The sequence below is a fragment of the Mustelus asterias genome, chromosome 7, assembly GCF_964213995.1.
Source record: "Mustelus asterias chromosome 7, sMusAst1.hap1.1, whole genome shotgun sequence".
Lineage (NCBI taxonomy): Eukaryota > Metazoa > Chordata > Chondrichthyes > Carcharhiniformes > Triakidae > Mustelus > Mustelus asterias.
This window is the reverse complement of record NC_135807.1, coordinates 24606224-24631522: the sequence shown is the minus strand read 5'-3', so window position 1 is coordinate 24631522 and position 25299 is coordinate 24606224. Positions and strand designations below refer to the sequence as shown.

General features: G+C 42.8%; 1 protein-coding gene across 1 annotated transcript in view; it reads right to left on the bottom strand.

The window, feature by feature from the left end:
• The window catches only part of adgrb1a (adhesion G protein-coupled receptor B1a), a 650625-nt gene that overhangs the window by 472417 nt on the left and 152909 nt on the right, over positions 1 to 25299 (bottom strand). The window contains exon 7 of the mRNA XM_078216994.1: positions 5525 to 5683. Within this exon, the coding sequence (XP_078073120.1) occupies positions 5525 to 5683 (159 nt within the window). The remainder of the gene's footprint in view (positions 1 to 5524; positions 5684 to 25299) is intronic.

The following is a 25299-nucleotide window of genomic DNA, read 5'->3' as shown; positions in this document are numbered from 1 at the left end:
TAATATACTCTATGGATAATGGGGAGCCTGTAGATGTATGGTACTTGGATTTCCAGATGGCATTTGATAAGGTGCCACATGAAAGGTTAATACGGAAAATAAAAATTCAAGTTTAGGTGGTAACATACTGACAGTGCAATAGCCTCAAATCTTTACAATTTATGACTTAGATGAGGGGAGTGAAGACATGGTCGCTAAATTTGCAGATGATGGAAAGATAAGCAGGAAGATATGTTGTGAAGTGGACACAAGGATGCTGCACATGATTATAGATAGGTTGAGTGAGTCGGCAAAAATCTGGCAAATGAAGGATAATGTGGAAAATGTGAAGTTGTTCACTTTGGCGGGAAGAATAAAAAGGCAGAATATTACTTAAACAAAGAACGACTCCAGAATTCCAAGCTGCAGAGGGATCCATGTGTTCTCATGCATAAATTATCCTTTATTATGTGAGGAATCAAAGTAAGGATGGTATCCTTCATGTATACAGGGCACTGTTGAGACTGCACCTTGAATACTGTGTAGTTTTGGTCTCCTTGTTTTGACAAAGTAGAGGTGGAAATGATGGCCGCGATCCTCCCATCGCGACCCACAACTTTTCTGGTGGGTCGCGGTGGGAGGTGTGCGTCGCCGGCCTCGTTCCGGGATTTGCGCATGCGCCGGGAACGCATGCGCATCTCCCAGAGCCGGCGAACAGTCGCCAGTCAGCCCACGCTGGAAACCAGCGGGAAGGCTGGTAAGTCATTCAAATCTGTTTTTAATATGTTTTAAATGTAGTTTGAATATAATTATTGGGAACTTACCAGTCCCAATTGAATCTCCCACCCCGCCAGGAGCACTTCATTCTGGCAGGGTTTAGACCAGTTCCCCATGTTCGTGGAGCGAGCGGGAGACCCTGCCGGAATGAAGGGGAGCAATCGGGGCCCGCCAGGAGGTCAGGCGGCGGGGTGTGGTGTCCCCTCAGCATGGGCACCCTGGCAATGCCAGCCTGTGCCCCCTGGCATTGCCCAAGGGGCAAAGTGCCCATGCCCAGCGGGCACCTTGGCACTGCCCACCAGGCATTGGGCAGTGCTGAGGGGGCGGGGCCTATTGATCGGTGGAGGTGGGGGGGGGGGGGGGGGGGGAGTCCTGCTACCACTCTAATTGGGATCAGACTGGAATGGAGGGAGGGCAGCGATTGGGACAGGCTGGGGGAGGGAGTGGTCTGCCGGGAGGGGCCTGCCCCCGGGGGGGTGGTCTGACTCCGGGGGGAGTCAGTGGGCGGGGAGGGTGGGGGTGGGGGGAGTCTGCTGGGGTGAGGAGGGTGGGGGGATCACCACTGCTGGGGGGTATTGGGCTGGACATCTGGGGCAGTGGGGGGGTTCAGGCCAGGCCTGGGAATTGCTGTGGAGGCTGCGTTCGGGCCGTGGGGGTGGGGGGGGGGGGCGGGGGCTAGAGGGGCAGCATTGTGGGGGTCCCGGGCTGACCAGTGATCAAGCTTGTCAGCAAACGGGGAGACTGACAGATCGGGACCACTGCGCATGCGCAGAGTTCCAGAACTGTCAGACTCCGCTGCGAATAGGCCCCACCCCCCTGTGTTTTTAATGATATTCATAACTGGGACCTTTGCAGTGCACCGAGCGCGCAGATTCGGGTGAGAAGCTGAACTGACAAAATAGTCGGGATTTAGAACAGTTTTCCCGCCAATTTTGCACTTGTGGGAGAATCGCGGCCGATATTTCCTCTTCTGGATGAGTCCAGAATTAGGGGGCATTGTTCTTTTGGGATGGAAATTAGGTTTCTTTCTCAGAGCATTGCGCGACTTTGGAATTCCCTTCCTCAGAAGGTGGTGGAATAGATTTATTGAACACTTAGATTCCTGTTAGACAAGAGAATCAAAGATTATCAGGGATAGATGGGAATGTGAAATTTGAAACACAAACAGATTAGCCATGATCTTAATGAATAGCAGAGCAGGCTTGAGGGACTGAATGGCTTACTTCTGCTCCTATTTCATATGATTAAATTTTACATTCAGTTTGAGAGTGAGAAGAGTGGGTCTAAGACTATTGTGAGAGTATGAAGACAGAACTGGCTAAAGTGACATGGAAATTAAGCATTCAAGGGAATATTTTGCAACATTCATTCAGCAAAGACATACTCAAGTGTGAAAGAAACATTCTATTAAAAAGATGCACCATCTGTGGCTGAATAAGGAACGAAATTGAAAGAAAAAGCACACAATTGTGCGAAGATTAGTGGAAGGTCAAAAGGTCGGATTGAACTTAAAAACTAGCAAAGAATGACTAAAGAAAAATAAGGAGGAAGAAATTGGTCCTCTTGGCCAATTCTCTTCCTCAGACTGACTGAAGGGTGACCTGATTGAGGTGTTCAAGATTATGAGGGGCATGGACTGGATAGATAAGGAGCAGCTGTTTCCCTTCGTTGAAGGGTCAGTTACGAGGGGACACAAGTTAAAAGTGAGGGGTGGGAGGTTTAGGGGGGATTTGAGGAAAAACATTTTTACCCAGAGGGTGGTGACGGTCTGGAATGCACTGCCTGGGAGGATGGTGGAGGCGGGATGCCTCACATCCTTTAAAAAGTACCTGGATGAGTATTTGGCACATCATAACATTCAAGGCTATGGGCCAAGTGCTGGCAAGTGGGATTAGGTGGGCAGGTCAGGGCCTTTAATGCATCGGTGCAGACTCGATGGGCCAAAGGGCCTCTTCTGTACTGTAGTATTCTGTGATTCTGTGATTCCAGAGATTAAGAATGGAGAATTAATAAGCAATTAGCAGAAGCGTTGAGCAGGTATTATTATTGTAGAAGACACAAATAATGTCAAAGAAATACTTGTAAATTAAGAGGTGCAAGGGAGGAGAATTGTTTCTGTCAGAGGACTGTTAGTGTGTGGAATTCTCTTCCTCAGATTGCAGTGAAGGCAGAGTCATTGAATCTTTTTAAGACTGCACTGGATAGAATCTTGATTAACAAATGGAGTCAGAGTGATTGGGGGTAGACAGGAAAATAGCATTCAGCCACAATCAGTTCTTATCAAATGGTGGAATAGTCTCAAGTGCCGGAATTTTACCCGCCTCGCCTGCCTGAGGCTTGTAGGATCCCACTCTAGGCCAACGGAGAATGCCATTCTGTGAGCCTCGAGCGGGAACCGGGGCGGGCATGCCAGTAAAATTTTGGCAAAGGCGTCGAATGGCCTACTCCTGCTCCTAATCTGTATGTTTGTACGTGAGCTCATATGTAAATATTCTTACCTTTTTTGCAAGTTATATATTCAATCATTTATGAACTTCTTCCTTTGAAACATTCAGATTTTGAGCCAATTTAAAAAGTTCCTTCCTATTTGAAGCTAATAGTGTCTGAGTTTGTAAGGGACATGGACTCCTTACAGACCACAACCATTCCAGTCAGCCAAATATACGATTCTGTCCACTTGCATTGATTTAGCTTCATTCTGCCTGATACTCAATCTGAGTTGGATGAGGATGTTACCTAAACTCACAAGTTCAACAAATTTACTTCAAAACTCAAGCGAGGAAAAATATGGTGATTAAACTGTATAAAGCCCTCATCATAGGATATTCAGAAAATTTCTCCCATTGTTTTTATATATCAAATGTTATATTTTAATGTGTAATCATCCGCAGCTGGCCTGCTAATAATCCTCCCAACAGTTTAGTTCAATTGTGAAACACTCATGAGATTCCTCTGTTTTTAAATGGTCTAAACTACAAAATTGCTGCTACTAATGTGATCATTAGTAAGATTCCACCCTTTTATTGCATTTTTCTTTCTATGACCAACCTCCAGCCTGAATTGAGAGAAGCAAAAACCCAATCTCACTCAACGTTACTTTAAATGCCGGGCACTAAGGAATTCATAAATGCAGCTTTGGATGATTCTGCCTCCAGTCTGTGTTCCCTGTCTGGAAAGCGATTTTTAAAAAAATGAATAGATATGGAGCAAATTTCTTTGCACATCAGATGAGGTTTTTAAATATATTTTTCAAATTGACAGATTTATCAGAAACTATGCATCTTGAAGTGAGCAAAGAAAGCTAGGCTGCATACAAATGAGAGCGAAGGGTGATTGGGTTAGGCAGTAAGATCAAAGTGTGATAGTATTCACAGGTCTGTGAAAGCTGGGAAATGTTGCAAGGGAGTCATCTTTTCCATGATGACTTTTCTCAGCCAATTTTCTACCCTTGCCAACTCCTTTTCTCTTCTCACAGAATTGATTCCTTGTTAGGGATGGTTCCATAAATATTTTCTGCCCTCTGGTAGATTGGCAGGTGGCAATAGTTCATGCTTGAGTCATGCTGTTGAGCATCATTAGGCTATTTTATAGGAGGTTGCCTGATCCTTTCCACATCCATCGGGCATATTTCTAAGAGGGATCACTGGATACCTGTTGATTAACCCTCCCTGACCCAGGCATAATATAATTATCTCACAATTGCACACAAACCTCAAACTGGCATCTAATTCAATATGCATCAGCTTACAAATGGTGAAAAGAACATTACTAAACAATTGAAAATTTCTAGTTTTCTATAAATATTGTGAAAGGAATCACAAGGAAAGAAAAGAAGCAATTTTAAAAGTTCAGGATAACACCATTATTTAAATATTTGCACCAAATTCAACATAATTCTTTATCATAGGTTATTTACAGGGAGATTGATGGTAAGTCTCCTCTTCAATTCAACAATATTAAGCATAATTGAAACACCGCAGAAATCAGACAGTAGTATAACACACAGTGCAATTATTACACACATTTACCTTTAGGCCATAAGGAAAGTAAGATGAGAACAGTAATGTTTAGAAGAATGAGTGATATATGGGATGAGATTAAGAGTGGAGTAAAGGGAGTGAGTCATGAGTGTGAAGAACAAATGAGAAACAAGGCAACAAATCCCAACACAAAGAAAGAAAATGTTAGAATGAGGACAGTTCCATCCCTTGAGGTCAGACCTGGACAGTGGTCAGTCCCGACAAACCAAGCCAGAACTGAGATTGCAGCCTAGCGGAACAACCCTACAGGTGAGCATTATGAAGCTTTGAAGAAGGCTAACATACGGTCAGCTCGAGCTACTCTCTTAGTTAATAATGGGGGATTTCTTGTATGAGTTCGGCGGCAGCCTATTTGAAGGTTGCCATTTCTCTAGATGCTGATTCTGGGTCAAGTGTCAGCCTGTTTCATAAGCGTGACTTCGAAAGTGACTGAAGACAGGAGAAATGTGCTGGATTTTGTATTTAAAGTACAGTATTGTACTGCATTGAGTTGAATTGGGTTGGGAAAATCGTTGGGTCTGATAGACTGTGCTATTCTTCGGTTGCGAAAACAGGAGAAGAAAATTGAGCTTTGGCTTTGTCACGGGAGTTACAAGGAGGATGTGTGAAAGTGCGCAAGTAGAAAGCAAAAGTCGGAAAGGAGAATAGAGGGAGAATCTTGGAGAACAGCTAGATCAAGAGGCCAAACTATACAGTCTTCATTTTCCTATAAAAGAATTGAAACTTACTATTACAGGGCTGCTTATTGCATAATCTTCCTTCTTCTGAAATTCCTTCACAAACAAACCCTTCCTCTAACTGGGAATGGCAGGTCCTGCTTCGGGTCTGCAATCCACCCCCACACGGCTTGGTACAGTCACCCCAAGACGACCAGGCATTCCAGCCACCTAGTCAAGAACCAGAGATGTGTGAGATACAGGACTTTGTTTTTTTTTGTAATTTCCCGGCGCTTCTAAGCTACATTTGCTAACTACAATCAAGCCTACAAGAACAAATGAATGCATCATGCAATGAGCTTTACCTATGGGGCCAATGAAGCAGTCCGCTTCTAGGTCCCGTCCCTCTCTCCTTTCCTCTGCTCATTAGCCTACAGTCAGCGGTATTCCTGTCAAGGAGGAGGACCTGCTGACTGTCATCATGGCATAAACAGAAAAGGATGTATTTGGAGTACTTTGGAGATGAACCAGGTTTCTGTGCTTGCAATCAGTACAGAGAGTTTTCATGCTGAGGCCTCCAATTGTTCAATCATCCTTTGGTAGAAGTTACCCTCAATTGTTGAGTGGAAATAGTTGAGGCTCAATTGAGGATACCTGAAAGGTATTGTAATGTCATTTTTTGACTGGACCACAAGGTTGGTGGAATGGGGAAATAAGTAACAAAATAAAATAAGTAACGAAAAGACTGAAAAAAAAACTAAACAAGGAAATTAAATATGGAAGTGCAAAAAGTAAATCTTTATAGTGTAATATAAAGGCAAATAATGATTTTTTTGCTACTGTCTTTGCAACAAAAATATATGTAAGAGAAAGATGAGAGGATCAAAGCACAAGGGGAGCCATTGTTTCCTCCGCCAATCGTTAACTTGTCGAGACAGTGCACAGCCGCATTCATTATCGCTTGCATCATGCATACTTAATAAAGAAAAGTTCTGGTTGGTTGACAACTGTGTAAACACACACATTAAATGAATAATGTCGGCCAGTTTCATCACCTTGCATTGGTTTGTGTTCGAGCGATGCTTAAAACCAACTAAATCCTTAGATAGCTACACAATGAGTCGCAGGGAGATTACTGAAAGAGGAGGAAGTGTATAATGACATTAAACTGCAAAGCCCACCAAAACAAAATGCAAATGGGGTTGTGCAGTCTCCCTCCAAGAAGTTGGATTCTCTTTCAGCAACTCACTGCTGTCAGGCCAGCAAGTCTGCAAATAAAACGTCTTCAGTGATAAGTAGTTTTTAAATCTAATTTCAGTCAAATACTAGATTGCAGAAGCACCAATAAATAATGGAACTTAGGCGAAGGCAACAGCATCTTGGTTGTGGAAAAAAAAAAGTCATTACCTCCAGAAAGAGAACAGGAGGAAAAGAAGCAAACAAAGGTACGACAGGAGGCTGGGAGTCCAAGCTGAGCGAAAGAGGCATCAGAGAACAAAGATGAAAGTGCATTCAAGAGAGTAGAAGAGAGGCTGGAATAAGAGCTGTGAGGGGAAGAAGGAAAGGGGGAGACACATCTTTGTCACAAATAAAAGAGAGTTGGACAAGTGAAGGAGACAGCAAGCAAAAAGATCAGTTAATAGATAGGTTAAGAATGCAAAAGAATCAGAGGCCCAAGTGGGATAAGTATTTGACAGCTATAAAGGAGGGTGCAAGATATAGCAAACACCAACAGCACAAAAAGAAACAGCAAAATGTGGAATCAATTGATATTTCTCTTGTTATTCATTCACAGGATATAGGCACTGCTGGTGAGACCAACATTTATTGCCCATCCCAAATTGCCCTCAAAGGTGGTGGTGGGACGCCTTCTTCAATAGAACTGAGTGGCTTGATAGGCCACTTCAAAGGACAGTTAAGAATCAGCCATATTGCTTTGGACCTGGAATCACAAATAGACCAGACTAGCAGATTTTCTTCTCGAAAGGACATCAGTGAATTTTGATGGGCTTTTACAACAATGCTGTAGTTTCATCCTTAGCTTTTTGTACCAAATTTATTTTGTTAATGTTTCCCAGCTTCCCTGGTAGAATTTGAATTTGTGTCCCCAGATCTATCGTCCAGAACTCCGATTACCAGACTGGTAACATAACTACTAATCTACCATACCCCGACTAGCAAATTCAGGAGGTGCGAGCAAAGAGGAAGACATCAAGATCAGCAAAGGAAAGGGCAAGCAAAATACTGAAATATCAATACTGGTCAGGGAAATCAAGACTGTGGATAGGATCGATATAAGAAAAAAGGAAGGCAGGCATGGAGAAATATTGCAATTGGTAAGACAAACATTTGGAAAGGACAGAGATTAAGAACGGTGATTCAGATAAGGATAGGTAAGAGGAAAAACAATTAAAAAAGCACATTCTTCTATTCAGTGTCTAATGATGACATTAAACATGCATCCATATATTTCAAACTTATATTCATAAAATTAAACCAGATCCTTAAAGCACACCAGGTCCAGTAGTTACTGAGTCATTACTAAAATACCATTCCACAAGTTAGATGCAATGTCATTTTTCACTTGTTTTGACATTAAAAAGCAGTGTTTGAACACATGAATTAGAAATAAATGTTGCAAACAAAAGTGAAGATAGGATACCAAGAGGTGGTTGCAGTTCGAGAAGTAATCGACTAACCATAGTCCATTGGAAATAAAATATATTGGAGGCAGCACAAATTTAGCTTTGATTTTCAGAATATCGTCACATTAACTTAGAACAACAAGCTTACAGTTATATTAATGCTAAAATAGGATGAGAGTTGTACATCAGTCTCATCTTATTTCTGCCTCCTGGTAAATTTGACATGCAATATATTCATCATAAAGGTGTGGATTTTATTATTGTGGAGATAAAGTGCACATGCACCTGATCAATGTTTGGGAATTTAAAAAAAAAAATCAGGTTTAAAACAGAGCGAGGGTGAAATCAGTCTTTGATGAAAGTGTAAAATGGGCAGTAGAGAATTAGCAGCCCATTTCTTTCACACACTGAACGCTACAGGAAAGAAACTGGGGTATGAGTTATTCTGACCAGTTCCACAATTTGGTCAGAGACCAATTTCACCCCCAGCCAATCTAATGCCAACATATTTCGTCAAGTCTAAAACTAGACAGGGGGCAAGAAAGGAGGTCTCCTTTGGTAACAATGAAATCTCATTGACAATCTTACTCAGCATTATTAATCTCATCATCATCATCAGACAGAGAAGGATGTTGAAAAATAACGCATTTCTTAAATATCAATCTTGAACTGCCTGTTTACTTTATCCAGGTACCCCGTTAGAAATATCATACTCTCCTGGCTAAAACTGGATGCGGAGCAAACCTAAGTTAGAAAATGATAACACATTGGCACTATTCTATCTCTTACCAAGCCATGTACAAAACTCCAACTGATCACCAACATAAAGTGGAATAATTTTCATCTAACCCACTCAGCAGTAAACTGGTGAATCAGATCAATTGACTGGTTTACACCTGGCATGAATTGACTTCCCACTAATTTGATTCCAATAACTTCCTGCCAGGTGAAAGTGGGTAAAATAGGGTAGAATTGCACCCTATTCCACCAGCTCTTTACATTTACTTTAATCTCTCTCAAGTTCTATTAATGTTGCTCCAGTCTTGTTGGACTCATTGAACCAAAATACAAACAGAAAATGCGGTGCCCTCCTGGCTTGACTGATTAAATTGCACCAGGGAATTGTCTTTGTATCCCCATCCTCTTCAGCACCTAAAGACAGAGTGTTAGCAAAACCAAAATTGCAAAATAAGCCACTGAAGTGTTGTCCACCCATCCCAATCTTCAGGCAGCTCCTGCTAGAGCACTAGCAATTAAAATGTCAACCCAGGTCAGTTGACATTGTTATAATGCTCTGATGAAGGGTCATCTAGACTCGGAACGTTGGCTCTATTCTCTCTCGATGTGGAGATGCCAGCGTTGGACTGGGGTAAATACAGTAAGAAGTCTCACAACACCAGGTTAAAGTCCAACAGGTTTATTTGGTACAAAAGCCACTAGCTTTCGGAACAGGCTGTTCCTTCGTCAGGTGGGTGGGAGTTCTGATCACAAACGGCACAAAGACACAAACTCAATTTACATGAATAATGATTGGAATGTGAGTCTTTACAGCTAATCAAGTCTTAAAGGTAGAGACAATGTGAGTGGAGGGAGCATTAAGCACAGGATAAAGAGATGTGTATTGTCTCCAGACAGGACAGCTAGTGAGATTTTGTACATCCAGGCAAGTTGTGGGGGTTACAGATAGTGTGACATGAACCTAATATCCCGGGTGAGGCCGTCTTCAGGTGTGTGGAACCTGGTTATCAATCTCTGCTCAGCGACTCTGCGCTGTCGTGTGTCGTGAAGGCCGCCTTGGAGAACGCTTACCCGGAGATCAGAGGCTGAATGCCCGTGACCGCTGAAGTGCTCCCCAACAGGAAGAGAACAGTCTTGCCTGGTGATTGTCGACTTATTAGGGAGAGTCAACATGGCTTTGTGCGTGGTAGGTCATGTTTAACCAATCTGTTGGAGTTTTTCGAGGAGGTTACCAGGAAAGTGGATGAAGGGAAGGCAGTGGATGTTGTCTACATGGACTTCAGTAAGGCCTTTGACAAGGTCCCGCATGGGAGGTTAGTTAGGAAGGTTCAGTCGCTAGGTATGCATGGAGAGGTAGTAAATTGGATTAGACATTGGCTCAATGGAAGAAGCCAGAGAGTGGTAGTGGAGGATTGCTTCTCTGAGTGGAGGCCTGTGACTAGTGATGTGCCACAGGGATCAGTGCTGGGTCCATTGTTGTTTGTCATCTATATCAATGATCTGGATGATAATGTGGTAAATTGGATCAGCAAATTTGCTGATAATACAAAGGTTGGAGGTGTAGTGGACAGTGAGGAAGGTTTTCAAAGCTTGCAGAGGGATTTGGACCAGCAAGAAAAATGGGCTGAAAAATGGCAGATGGAGTTTAATGCAGACAAGTGTGAGGTATTGCACTTTGGAAGGACAAACCAAGGTAGAACATGCAAGGTAAATGGTAGGACACTGAAGAGTGCAGTAGAACAGAGGGATCTGGGAATACAGATACATAATTCCCTAAAAGTGGCATCACAGGTAGAAAGGGTCGTAAAGAGTGCTTTTGGTACATTGGCCTTTATAAATCAAAGTATTGAGTATAAGAGTTGGAATGTTATGATGAGGTTGTATAATCATGATGTGGAGATGCCGGCGTTGGACTGGGGTAAACACAGTGAGAAGTCTAACAACACCAGGTTAAAGTCCAACGGTTGGACTTTAACCTGGTGTTGTTAGACTTCTTACGAGGTTGTATAAAACATTGGTGAGGCCGAATTTAGAGTATTGTGTGCAGTTTTGGTCACCTAATTACAGGAAGGATATTAATAAGGTTGAAAGACTGCAGAGAAGGTTTACAAGGATGTTGCCGGGACTTGAGAAACTGAGTTACAGAGAAAGGTTGAATAGGTTAAGACTTTATTCCCTGGAGCGTAGATGAATGAGGGGAGATTTGATAGAGGTGTATAAAATTATGATGGGTATAGATAGAGTGAATGCAAGCAGGCTTTTTCCACTGAGGCTAGGGGAGAAAAAAACCAGAGGACATGGGTTAAGGGTGAAGGGGGAAAAGTTTAAAGGGAATATTAGGGGGCGCTTCTTCACACAGAGTGTGGTGGGAGTGTGGAATGAGCTGCCAGATGAAGTGGTGAATGCGGGCTCACTTTTAACATTTAAGAAAAACTTGGACAGGTTCATGGATGAGAGGGGTGTGGAGCGATATGGTCCAGGTGCAGGTCAGTGGGACTAAGCAGAAAAATGGTTCGGCACAGCCAAGAAGGGCCAAAAGGCCTGTTTCTGTGCTATAGTTCTAATTAATAATATCTGGAATTGAAAGCTAATTTCAGTAATGTGACCATAAAACTATACTTAATTGACATAAAAGCCCATCTGGTTCATTAATGTCCCTCAGGGAAGAAAATCTGCCATTCTTACCCCTTCTGGCTTACATGTGACTCCAGACCAACAGCAATGTGGCTGACCCTTAAGTGCCGTCTGCAATGGCCTCACAAACCATTCAGTTCAAGGGAAATGGGCAACAAATGCTGGCCTTGCCACTGATGTCCACATCCCTTGAAAGAATAAAGAGAGTCCCTTTTCCTGTGCAAAAAATGTGGGTGACAGAGGTTAGGAAGTGGCCAGTTTGAGTGGAAATGAAAGACATCCTTTGCAATATTGAGCGAAGGTTGGAAGTAGATTTAGCATTCATTTTACTCCTGTTGTGTGTTTTGAGTCTGAAAGGCTTTGAATCTTTCATCCTCTTGCAGTTGCAGGCTCTGATAAACTGCTGTTGCCATCCACTCCTTAAGCATCTATCTCTTCCCTTCAAGGTGCTCCTGCAGGCCTATCAATATCAATCGCTGACAAAAGTTCTCAGCTCTCAAGTCAGTGAGGTGCCCAAAAGGAGTGGCCAGCAGTTCAGCAAATCCTTTCAAATGAGGTTCAGCCATGAAAAGTGCTGACCGGTATGCCACATTCCCCGCGCCTACCTCCAGGTACCACCCAATTCAGGCTGTGTACAAAATTCGCAGTTCAAAAGTCCCCGGGCTGGTTCCAGGTCAATGTTCAGTCAGTGCAACTTGGCTGGGATGATGGTAGAGAACCTTAGCATCATTATCAGTGTCCCTGAGTTTATGAGGCAAAATTAAGTGTTCCTGACCCTATCTTTATAATGAGCCCTTCTGGAATGTGTCAATGCATGGGTTTGAGCACTGGTGATAACTGTACCTTGTTGTGGGATCTATATGGTGAAATAGTCTGTTAATCCTCAGGAGTCTGAGCTCACACAGGAAGAGTGATATTTCGAGTCAAGAGCAAAAAGGTGGTATGTCGTCTTGTACTGCAGTTTGACTTGATGCTTGCAGGAGTGGAGGAGCAATAATGAAAAACACACAACAGTTGGCCATTAAAAAGGGACTGACAAGTTAACGATTTAATGCTCAGAGGTTCTAATGGCAGGCCATGCACAGAATGATGTGGAGATGCCGGCTTTGGACTGGGGTAGGCACAGTAAGAAGTCTCACAACACCCAGGTTAAAGTCCAACAGGTTTATTTGGAATCACGAACTTTCGGAGCGCTGTCCCTTCATCAGGTGAGGAGCAACGCTCCAAAAGCTCGTGATTCCAAATGTTGGACTTTCACCTGGTGTTGTGAGACTTCTTTATTATGCACAGAATGATAATCTGTTTCTTTCCTTCAGTTTAACAGTGAGTGTTTTGCGGCATTAACATGATTTGTTTAAAAAAAGTTTCAAGATTTCAGTTATTTTTTTCCCCCCATCTCTTTTGAACATTGGTACACCTGCACTGTTGCTTGGAGACAGCTAAAGATGACTTGACATGAGAGCGAGGCAACAGTGTCAGCTCATCATGGGGGGGTTATGTAATTCACGCTAGCAGCAAAGCCATACACTGGAATTTATCTCACATCATTTTTGAAAAGAATTATATTCATTGCGCATTCAAATCACATTGTAACCTAACACTGTGTCAGCAAATTAATGCAACCAACTGCCATCCAATGAAAAACACCTGCGGACATTTTCAGTCACGATATTCGGTACAACGCGAGCCTGAGTTGTGAAAATGCAAGCTGCAAAATTAGTGCAACCAAGCAGAATAGTTTGATTGTGATGACAAGAAAGACAGGTAACGAGCTGGAAAGATCGCAATGTTGCAGATAATCTAAAAACCCTGAATGCATTAGCAACAATTTCAGACTCACCTAATGGGTTGTGAGCACCCCCTGCTGTCTGGACTAGTCCTTACATTAATCAAGAAGTGATGAAATGTGATCTGCAGCCCATAAACATTCCTTCTGGCCATGGATTACTTGGATAGTAATTTTATTTGGAATTAACCTGTTAGTTTGTCAAGAAATTGAAGTTCCTTTTTTTAACCTTTAAACACTGAAGTAATTTACATAGAATCAACTGCATCAAAACAGGCCATTCAGTCCAACTGGTCTATATTGGTGCTGATTATACAAGTCTTCTCTGACCTATATTCAGCCAACCCCAACAGCATGCCCGATTCTTTTCTTCTTTATTAACAATATCTTTCATGCAATGTGGCCATTGATGGCAAGGCCAGCATTTATTGAATGTCTCGAATGCCCCCAAGAAGGGAGTGGTGAGCTACCTTCTAAACTGCTGCAGTCCATGTGGTGTAATTGCAAACAGAGTGATGTTAGGAAGGGAGTTTCAGGATTTTGAAGGAGTGACATTGGGCAGTACGGTGGCACAGTGGTTAGCACTGTTGCTTCACAGCACCAGGGATCCAGGTTCGATTCCTGGTTTGGGTCACTACCTATGTGGAGTTTGCATGTTTTCCCAGTGAATTCGTGGGTTACCTCCCACTGTCCATGAGACGTGCTGGTTAGATGCATTGACAGTGCTACATTCTCCCTCAGTGTACCCAAACAGGCGCTGGAGTGTGGCAACTAGCGGATTTTCACAGTAACTTCATTGTAGTGTTAATATAAGCCTACTTTTGATACTAAAGATAAATAAATAAATATTGAATTCAGTTTCGCTTGCGCTTCTTAATGCTACAATTGTTTAAGAGCTACTTTGATATCAAATGCAGTCACTCTCACCTCACCTCTGAAATTCAGTTCTTTGGTCCATATATAAGTAATAAAATAAGTAACAAAAAGACTGAAAAAGCTGCAATGAGCTCTGCAGCTGAGTGGTCTTTGTTGTTAGGGATGCTGTGCCTGTCTAGTTGTGGCTCATAATGTTAAACCACTTGTTCTAGCCTTTGCCTTCTGCACTGGCACTTCCAATGTCCTCAGGTGCCACATGTCTTGCATACAGAATTGAAAGCTTGGCATATTCTGGGTGCAAGTTTGAGATCATACAGTCCACATTGATTCCTACACTTACCTACAATGACTCCAGTGCCAAGTGTGGATGAAATATACATAGTCTGTAGATTCTGCCTACTCAAGAGTAAGTCTTCATTCTTGAGTCCACATTGTAGAAGTGCTTCTACAGCGTAATCTTTGGCTTGGTCCAAGAGGTCTTTTTCGAATACTTTCTTTGGGGTAAATGCTTTTGCATGCTTGATTATTCAGTCGGTTGGCTGTGCCACTGTGAAATCGCAATCATTCCCCTTGGCTCTGCATCTACGTAAGAATGAATCAGTCGTCTGTTGGTTGTTGCCTCAGTATTTGAATTCCAAATACTGTATTCTGACATTGAGCTTCACAGGTAACTAATTTTGGACTATAAGCCATATCTTTTCTGGAACTTTAAGATGGTCATCAGACAAACCTGGCATGTTTAGTCTGTCAAGGCTTTTATTGCCTATAGTAGATTTAATTTTAATCAGGGTCCATCCAGATTCAAAACATTGGCTCTATTCTCCCTCCACAGATGCTGTCAGACCTGCTGGGATTTTCCAGCATTTTCTGTTTTTGTTTCAGATTCCAGCATTCCCAGTATTTTGCCTTTATTATAATTTTAATTTTAATGGCTTATCTAGTTATGAGATACTGAGTTTCAGAAAACAAAGCTTGATGCATTTTAAATAAATTCAGATTGGATATCCATTGTTTCCAATTGACTGTTGGATATTTTATGGTCATGTTTTAGCTTTTTGCAGGATTTTTGATGTTATCTGGAGCGTTTCAAGTTTATTCCAGCACTTGTGGGGTTAATTTAGTTCTGAGTTGCAGTACCTTTAGTGGCCACTGCTTCAGCTGGTCTTAGGTAATTACTTCACTGCAATGGTGGCACTGTTGAGCTCTTTCAGATTCTTGGGTTCACTTAAGCACTGCACACAAAGCAGTGCTTTAGTTGAGAAAATAGCTGCAATGCTTCAAAGAAAAAAGCAAAACGTGATTTATACAAATCTTTTTATAGCCTTTTTCTGGTTGTTATGAGCAGTTGCTGGATGGATTCTTCTTCCCAGACCAGTCAGCAGTATTTAGCTTCTACACACCTCCTGTCAGGGCAGTACGCAATAAAGAAGTGTCCTCATAGAATCCCTACAGTGCAGAAGGAGGCCATTCAGGCCATCAAGTCTGTACCGACCACAAGCCCACCGAGGCCCCATTCCTGTAACCCCACACCCTGCTAATCCCCCTGAGGGTCAATTTAACGTGGCCAATCCACCTAACCCGCACATCTTTAGAATGTGGGAGGAAACCGGAGCACCCAGGCAGTGACGCGAGGCCGGGATTGAATCTGGGTCCATGGCACTGTGAGGCAGCAGTGCTAACCACTGTGACACCGTGTTCTGTCTGTGGAGTCCTGCTTAAAGCGAGGCCGCCGAGAATCTACTCTTTAATTTCTGCTCCTGCTTAAACTTCACGGCAGGTAGATGTTAACTATAAGCTCTCCCAGATTTAAACAATTTTACCAGGACTCGATGGCTGCTGGCTGCAGTGAGGTGATCCTAGAACGATGATACAGGGTGTGCAGGATTTCTACGGAGCTGCAGAGTCACGTACACATAGTGAGGTTTGATAGTTGTTTGATCTTCACATCAATTCTTTTCTTCCGCTGGCTATAGAAGGGTTGAGGCTTATATTCTACTCAGTCAAACCTCTAAAATCATGCTTCCACTGCTGCCCTCATGTTACGTTCTGCTTCTTTTCAATGCAAACGTATCAATCATACACCAGGATCAGTTAAATGATAATGTGGGTTCTTTATTCGATGTGATTTCTACTATGCTGCCTAAAGACTGACTACAAGTCATGGGACTAATACATCATATCCTGTGAAGATAGGTAGCTTATGATACACCTTCTTCAAGGTGCATGCACATCGTACCTCAACACCTTTGATACCAACCCACTGGGGGAGCTATCATGAAATATGACCAAAAGCTTGCTCAAACATGTAGGTTTTAAGGATATTCCTTAAAACCAAGAGAGAGGTAGATAGGCCAAGAAGGAGTTCCAGAGTTTACAATCAAGACAGCTGAAAACCATGACTGTCAATGGTGGGTCCATTAACATCAAGGGATGCACAAGAGACCCAAATTAAAGGAGCATAAAGATCACGGAGGTTCGTAAGACTGGAGGAGGCGAATTAGATAGAGAGAAATGAGATCATGAGGGCAATTGAAAACAAGAATGGGAATTTTAAGTCAGGCAGTATTTAACTGAAAACCAAAGTTTATTTATTAGTGCTACAAGTAGGCTTACATTAACACTGCAATGAAGTTACTGCAAAAATCAGTGGTTAGCACTGCTGCCTCACAGCGCCAGCGAGCCTGGTTTGATTCCCAGCTTGAGGCACTGTCTGTGTGGAGTTTGCAAGTTCTCCCCATGTTTGCATGGGTTTCCTCCAGGTGCTCCGATTTCCTCCCTCAATCCGAAAGAACATGTTGGTTAGAATCATTGGCCATGTTAAATTCTCCCTCAGTGTACCCGAACAGGCGCTGGAGTGTGGCGACTGGGGGATTTTCACAGTAACTTCATTGCAGTGTTAATGTAAGCCTACTTGTGACACTAATAAATACATTTTAAAAAGGCAAGGGAACTGTTAACAATATCAGCTAACATTGGAATCAGGAAAGGGAGTTGAGCGGGCAAGTGTTTGGTCCGACAGAATAGAGGATGCAGGAGGTGGATTTCATGGACAATGTTTAGCTCAGTTGGCTGGACAGTTAGTGATGCAGAGCGATGCTGATAGTGTGAGTTCAATTCCTGTACCAGCTGAGGTTATTCACAAAGGCTCTGCCTTCTCAACCTTGTCTCATGCATGATTATCAGGTTAAAACACTGCCAGTTAAGTCTCCCCCTCAAAGGGCAAAGCAGACTATGGCAATTTTACCTTTTATTTCAATCTTTGTGTTAAAGATCACTTTACATAGGTTTTCTTAAACCTCGAACTGGCTGGACTTTTACTAATTCAGACAGGAAACGGAGAAGCCATGCTATAGCATTCACAAAGACAGTGATACCGACTGGAAAGTACACATATGTGCCTTTTGGATTACAGTGCGTGTTAGAGCATTTCCGGTGTTTGGCAGAAAGCCGCTCCAGAACTGCTGAACATTCAGCAATTAGTCAACCTCCTTCCTTCTATTGTTCCCAACTCTCTTCAGCTAATCACAAGACAGTTGACAGTGGAGTATATGGAACAGAATATATTGACATCCAGCATAGGTGACCAATCTACACTGGACACAGAGTGAATTTTAGTTTCTAGCTCCATCTTTCGGGCCCTCCTAAGAATTTTTGAATTGCCGACTCCTTCATACGCCTCATATTGCCTTTATCAAAAGTGCACATCAAAGATAAGAAATCATGATATATCTATTCCTTAAATCTTTGCAAGATCTATTTATACAAATAGGCATGGTTGTTCACTTCAAAGAAATACCTCGCGAACAAGACCGCCTGACGTAACTGTTTTGTATCTCTTGAAGAGTTAACTTGTTTCACCACTGTCTTTCCAGATTTTGGTGCATCCTTTTAGATTCATGGTTGGTTGGCATCTTCATCATTATCAAGCATTACTTATATATAACATTCAGATATTTGGAACCATAGATAAGCTATGCTTTCTTCTCATGGCAAATCAGGGCTATCTGATTTATATGGATAATGTACTCCTAGATATAAGAATCATAGACTCATAGAATCCCTACAATGCAAAAAGAGGCCATTTGGCCCATCAAGCCTGCACTGACAACAATCCCACCCAGGCCCCATCCCCATAACCCCTGCTAATCCCCCTGACGCTAAGGGGCAATTTAGCATGGCCAATCAGCCTAATCTGCACATCTTTGGAGTGTGGGAGGATACTGCAGCACCTGGAGGAAACCCACGCAGACACGAGGAGAATGTGCAAACCCCACAGAGGCAGTCACCCGAGGCCAGAATTGAACCTGGGTCCCTAGTGCTGTGAGGCAGCAGTGCTAACATTATAAATGTCACTGTGGCACTTCCTCCACCACAGGCACACCATAGCTGCAGTGCATACCATCTGCACAATGCACTGCCACAAGTCATCGAGTCTCCTTTAACATTATAGTGACGTTATAAATCTCTAACTCTCCTTGGCGGTCTAACACACAACCCTCCAAGATGTGTTATGTTATTCAGATGACAAGCTGCAAAAACGGGTTTCTCGCGAATGACCAAAGCTGGAGCTGCCCTCCGGTTGGTCTGCTGTGACACATCCCACTTGTTTTTCAAAGATAAACAATGAATATCTGGTGACTGTGTGGTATGCTTATATCCCTGTGTAATCTGACTTGTATCAGCAGCTTAAATCAACCATCCATTTACCTCAACCATAACCTCTCTCTCCCTCGCTTTCAAAGTTCCTTCTTAGCATGCGATCAGATGAGGAAACAAACGTCCTTGCGGGCTTAAGTGCAAAATACAAAAGACAAAGATCACGTTGAGTTGAACAAAGGAGGCTCCTCACAATGTTCCCCTATACGTCCTTTCTTTGTCAATGTCGTCTCAATAGACTGGAAGCCTTGAACCAAAAGATACTCTACTGCCTGACAACATCCATTTCAGTATTTGTGAAAGCTTCATAAAAACTCCAAATCTAAAAGCTCAGCTTGATTTTATTTTTCATAAACAAAGCTATCGCTACTTTTTCTAATGTAGTTTACTGAGTATAAATTAAAATAAATGGAAATAATTCAAATTTATTTGAATGTAGTTTTTTTTTAACTTCATGCTTTTCAATGGCATACCTTGTGAAAAAAGAGCAAAATGAATCCATTCCTGTTTAATCATTTCGTGTTCAGAATTTTAATGAAACATGAAGATTAGAAGAAATATGTATTATTATAATCTGTAACACTTTAACTTGTCAATGTTCTTGTTCTGACTGGATATAGAAATCAAAATAATTTCATTTTTTGCCACCTCATATTACATGTTAAAGTCATAGGGTGGAATTTAATAGAAATATAGAAAACATAGAAAATCGGTGCAGGAGTAGGCCGTTCGGCCATTTGAGCCTGCTCCACCGTTCCTTTGACCATGGCTGATCATCTATCTGAACACCTTATTCCCATTCTCTCCCCATACCCCTTGATTCTTTTAGAGTCTAGAAATCTACCTATTTCCTTCTTAAATAATGCGCTGCCCATGGTGAGGTGGTTCCCCAGGCATTTAATCAGGAGGGAGGGAGGGTAGTGTGTGGGTTGTATGTCTTCCCACCTCTACCCCAATTAAAGCAATAGCAGAAAGGCCAATGGATAATCTTCCTGACCCATTGAGACACGTAAGTCGGCAATTGATGCCTTGTGTGTGTGTGTGTGTATGTATGTGTGTGTGTCGTTTGAGGCCACTCACTGCATGCCAATGGGTACAGGCCCAACCTGTCCATCTTTTCCTATTAAAATAATGTCTTCATTCCAGAAATACACACACAACTGCTTCTAATGCAATTCTGTCCTTTCTTAAATAGGGTGACCAAAACTATACATAATGTTGTTACCAATCAGCTGTATAACTGGAGCAAAACGTCCCAACGTTTATATTCCATTCCATTTGCAATTAAGAACACATTCCATTTGCTTTCCTAATCACTTGCCAACTTCCTGGGTGGAATTTTCCCATCTCGCCCGCCACTGGATTCGTAGCAGGCGGGACACGGACCATGGAAAGGTCCATTGACCTCGGGTGGGATTTTCCGACCTTGGGGCAAACGCAGCTGGAAAATCCCACCCGCTGTGTCTCATGTAGCTGGAAATCCAGATCCCTTTGTACTGCAGAGTTCTGCAATCTTGCTCAATTTAGAACAAGAAAGAGAATGGCTGCAAGATGACAAAGTGTGGGAACTGAATATCCAAGGCACAGGAACACAATAAATAGAAGCAGGAAGAGGCCACCAGGCCCTTCAAGCCTGACCCGCTATTCAATACAATCATGGCAGATCTAAACTGGCCTCAACTCCTTTTCTGTGCCATTTCCCCATCACCCTCTATTCCTCCACTTATCAGTTATTTATCCACCTCCACTTTAAATACTTCTAATGATCCAGCCTCCGCCACCCTTTGTGGTAAAGAATTCCAGAGATTCAGAAATTTCTATGCACCTTAGTTTTAAATGACTAACCCTTTATCTTGTAGCTATGTCCCCTTGTTCGAGACTCTCCCACAAGTGAAAGCATCTCACCATCTACCCTGTCAAGCCCCCTCAGGATCTTATATATTCCAGTAAGGTCACCTTCTTCTAAACTCCAAGAAATACAGACCCAGGTAATTTCATCTGTCTTGGTAGGACAACCTTCTCATCTCCTTTGGACTGCCTCCAATGTTACTATATCCTTTTCAGGTAAGAGGCGAAACCTGCATTCCAGGTGAGGCCTCATCAACACTCTATACAATTGCAACAAAACCTCCCTATTTTTAAACTTCAACCCCATTGCAATAAAGGCCAAAATGCCGTTTGCTTCTTAACTACTTGTTGGACCTGCCTGCTAGCTTTTTGTGATTCAAAAGCAGAAAATGCTGGAAGACCTCAGCAGGTCCAACAGCATCTGTGGAGGGAGAAAAGAGCCAATGTTTGGAGTCTGGATAACCCTTCATCAGATGCTATCAGACCTGCTGAGATTTTTCCAGCATTTTCAGTTTTTGTTTCAGATTCCAGCATCTGCAGTATTTTGCTTTAAGCTTTTTGTGATTCATGCATGAGCGAACCTAGATCCCTTTGTATTTCCCTCCCCTGCAGTCTCTCCATTTAGATAATTATCTGCCTTTTGATTCCTCCTATCTAAGGAATGACCTCACACTTCCCCTTTTAAACTCCATTTACCAGGTTTTCATCCAGTCCCCCAATCTTGCTATATCAGTTGAAGAATCGCAATATCCTCATCACAACATGTCCTTCCACCTATCTTCATATCATCAGCAAATTTGGAAACCTTTACATTCTGTTCCTTCCTCCAGGTCATTAATGTAAATAGTAAACAGTTGCAGTCAAGAACTGCGGTACTCCACTAGATACATCTTTCCACTCTGAAAAGGACCCATTTATTCCAACTCTCTGTTTTCTATCTATCAGCCAGTTTTCAATCCATGCTATCACACTGAAGAATGTGGGTCTGGAGTGACAGGTAAAGATGGCAGATTGGTAAACCAGATGGACTTCTACAATAATCAACAATGGTTTCATGGTTTCACTTTTAATTCCTGGTTCTTATTGAACTCAAATTTCACCATCTGCCATGGTGGGATTCAAATCCAGGTATCCAGAACAGTACCCTGGGTCTCTGGATTAGTAGCCCAGTGATAATACCACGACACCACATTCTCCTTTATGTCCACTTCAGAACCTTACTCTGCTGATTTTAATTGTTTATGTTCCTCCCTCTATTTCACCACTTGACTTACAATTATTTCAAGGATGCTATTTGTATCATTTACCGTGCAGATGGGGGAAAAATATTTGTTCAATTCATCTGCCATTTGCTTATTTTCCATTATTAATTCACCAGACTCACTCCCTAGAGGGCCAACACTCACTGTAGTTATTCTGAAGGAACTCTGAGAGACCTAGATAGAGTGGACGTGGAGAGGACGTTTCCACTAGTGGGAAAGACTAGAACTGGAGGGTACAACCATTTGGCTCATCAAGTCTGCTCCAGCATTCAATCATGGCTGATATGATTCTCATCCCCATTCTCCCGCCTTCTTCCTCTAACCTTTGATCCCCTTATTGATCAAGAACCTATCTATCTATGTCTTAAAGACACTCAATGACCTGGCCTTCCCAGCCCTCTGTGGCAATGAGTTCCACACATTCACCGCCCTCTGGCTGAAGACAGGGACATTGATGGCATGGATAAGAAGTTTTTGATTTGATTTGATTCGATTTATTATTGTCACATGCATTGGTATACAGTGCAAAATATTGTTTCCTGCGCGCTATACAGGCAAAGCACACTGTTCATAGAGTACATAGGGGAGAAGGAAAGGAGAGGGTGCAAAATGTAGTTTTAAAGTCATAGCTAGGGTGTAGAGAAAGATTAACTTAATGGAGTTTGCACATTCTCACTGTGTCTATTTGAGTTTCCTCCAGGTGCTCCGGTTTCCTCACACAGTCCAAATATGTGTGGGTTAGGTTGATTGACCATGCTAAATTGCCCCTTAGTGTCAGGAGGTGAGTAGTGTATATAAGTGGGATTATGGCGATATGCCCCTGTCCACATCAACAGGGATGAAGTGGAAATGGTCGAGAGCTTCAAGTTTATGGCGATAGGGCTTGGGTGGGATTGGGATCGATGCAGACTCGATGAGCCAAATGGCCTCTTTCTGCACTGTAGGGTTTCAAAAAGGCAGGTCTATTCAAATGTTTGATAGCAGCAGGGAAGGAACTGTTCTTGAGTCGGTTGGTACGTGATTTCAGACTTTTATATCTTTTACCCGATGGAAAAAGGTGGAAGAGAGATTTTCCAGGGTGCATGGGGTCCTTGATTATGCCAGCTGCTCTTCCAAGGCAACGGGAAGTATAAACAAAGTCAATGGATGAAGTGATGGACTAGGCTAGGTTCACAACCCTTGTAGTTTCTTGCAGTCTTGGGCAAATCAGGAGCCATACCAAGCTGTTATACATCCGGAAAGGATGCATTCTATGGTGCATCTGTAAAAGTTGGTGAGAGTCGGGGCAGACATGCCAAATTTCCTTAGTCTCTTGAGAGAGTAGAAGCCTTGGTGGGCTATCTTAAAGCACTGGCATGGAGGGACCAGGACAGATTGTTGGTGATCTGGACACCTATAAACTTGAAGCTCTCGACCATTTCCACTTCATCCCTGTTGATGTGGACAGGGGCATATCCTCCACTATACTTCCTGAAGTCGATGACCATCGCCTTCGTTTTATTGACATTGAGTGAGAGATTGTTGTCGCTCCAATTCTCCAGATTCTCTATCTCATTCCTGTACTCTGTCTCGTCATTGTTTGCGATCCAACCCACAACAGTGGTGTCATCAGCAAACTGAAAATGGAGTTGAAGTGGAATTTGGCAGTAGTAACAGTTTTGTTTCAGGGAGATACTGGCATTTAGATGCAAGGTTCTTTTATTAAGAATGAAGTCTCTAAGTTATAAATATCTAAAAAAAATCTGGGGATATCACATTGTTGACACAGTTGATCAAGAAATAAAAAGGATGCTCCTCTAAACAGATCCACCAATCTTGAGTCCCCTGTCACACCCAGTGTCAAAACCATGATCCATGAGACCTGGAGGGAAGTCAAGGTTTTTTTTGTATAGGAGTGAGAGCAGAAGATAACATAGATCTTCTCTCAAAATCATGGACCCCCTTTGATTCTTTTGGCTCAATGACAGGGAGCAGATATAAGCGTTTTGTTTAAGCTAGAGGAAGGAATGTAGTGCTGTTCCCCAGAGATTGGGATTGGGACCAGTGCTTTCCTTGCTCCTTGTTACCTAGATTTGGATGTTCAAGGCACAATCTCAAAATGAGCAGTTGACTCGAAACTTCAAAGTGGAGGATAGTGGTAGACGTCAACGGGACAAGCTGGTGGAATGGTCAGACACTTGGCAGATGTGATTTAATGCAGGGAAGTGCAGAGTGATGCATTTTGGTAGGAAGGGTGAGGAGAAGTAATATAAACTAAAGGATTCACTTTCAAAGGAGAGGCAAGAGCAGAGTGACCTGGAGCTATATGTGCACAAATCATTGAAGGTGACAGGGTAGGTTGAGGAAGTGGTTTGTAAGGCATACAGCACCCTGGGCTTTATAAATAAAGCCACAAAGTATGCAAGCAAGAACGCTGGTGAATCTTGACTCGTTCAGCTTCAAATTCTTTCTTCAGTTCTTTGAGAAGGTGACCAAAGAGGTGGATGAGGGTAAAGCAGTTGATGTGGTGTATATGGATTTCAGTAAAGCGTTTGATAAGGTTCTCCACGGTAAGCTATTGCAGAAGATACGGAGGCATGGGATGGAGGGTGATTTAGCGGTTTGGATCAGGAATTGGCTCACTGTAAGAAGACAGAGGGTGGTGGTTGATGGGAAATGTTCATCCTGGAGTTCAGTTACTAGTGGTGTACCGCAATGATCTGGTTTGGGGCCACTGCTGTTTGTCATTTTTATAAATGAGCTGGATGAGGGCGTAGGAGGATGGGTTAGTAAATTTGCGGATGACACTAAAGTCGGTGGCGTTGTGGACAGTGCGGAAGGTTGTTGCAGGTTACAGAGGGACATAGATAAGCTGCAGTGCTGGGCTGAGAGGTGGCAAATGGAGTTCAATGCGGAAAAGTGTGAGGTGATTCACTTTGGAAGGAGTAACAGGATTACAGAGTACTGGGCTAATGGTAAGATACTTGGTAGTGTGGATGATCTCGGTGTCCATGTGCATAGATCCCTGAAAGTTGGCACCCAGGTTTAATAGGGTTGTTAAGAAGGGATACGGAGTGTTAGCTTTTACTGGTAGAGGGATTGAGTTTTGGAGCCAGGAGGTCATGTTGCAGCTGTACAAAACTCTGGTGCGGCCGCACTTGGAGTATTGCGTACAGTTCTGGTCGCCGCATTATAGGAAGGATGTGGAAGCATTGGAAAGGGTGCAGAGGAGATTTACCAGGATGTTGTCTGGTATGGTGGTAAGGTCTTACGAGGAAAGGCTGAGGGACTTGAGGTTGTTTTCATTAGAGAGAAGAAGGTTAAGAGGTGACTTAATAGAGGCATACAAGATGATCAGAGGATTAGATAGGGTGGATAGTGAGAGCCTTTTTCCTCGGATGGTGATAGCTAGCACGAGGGGAC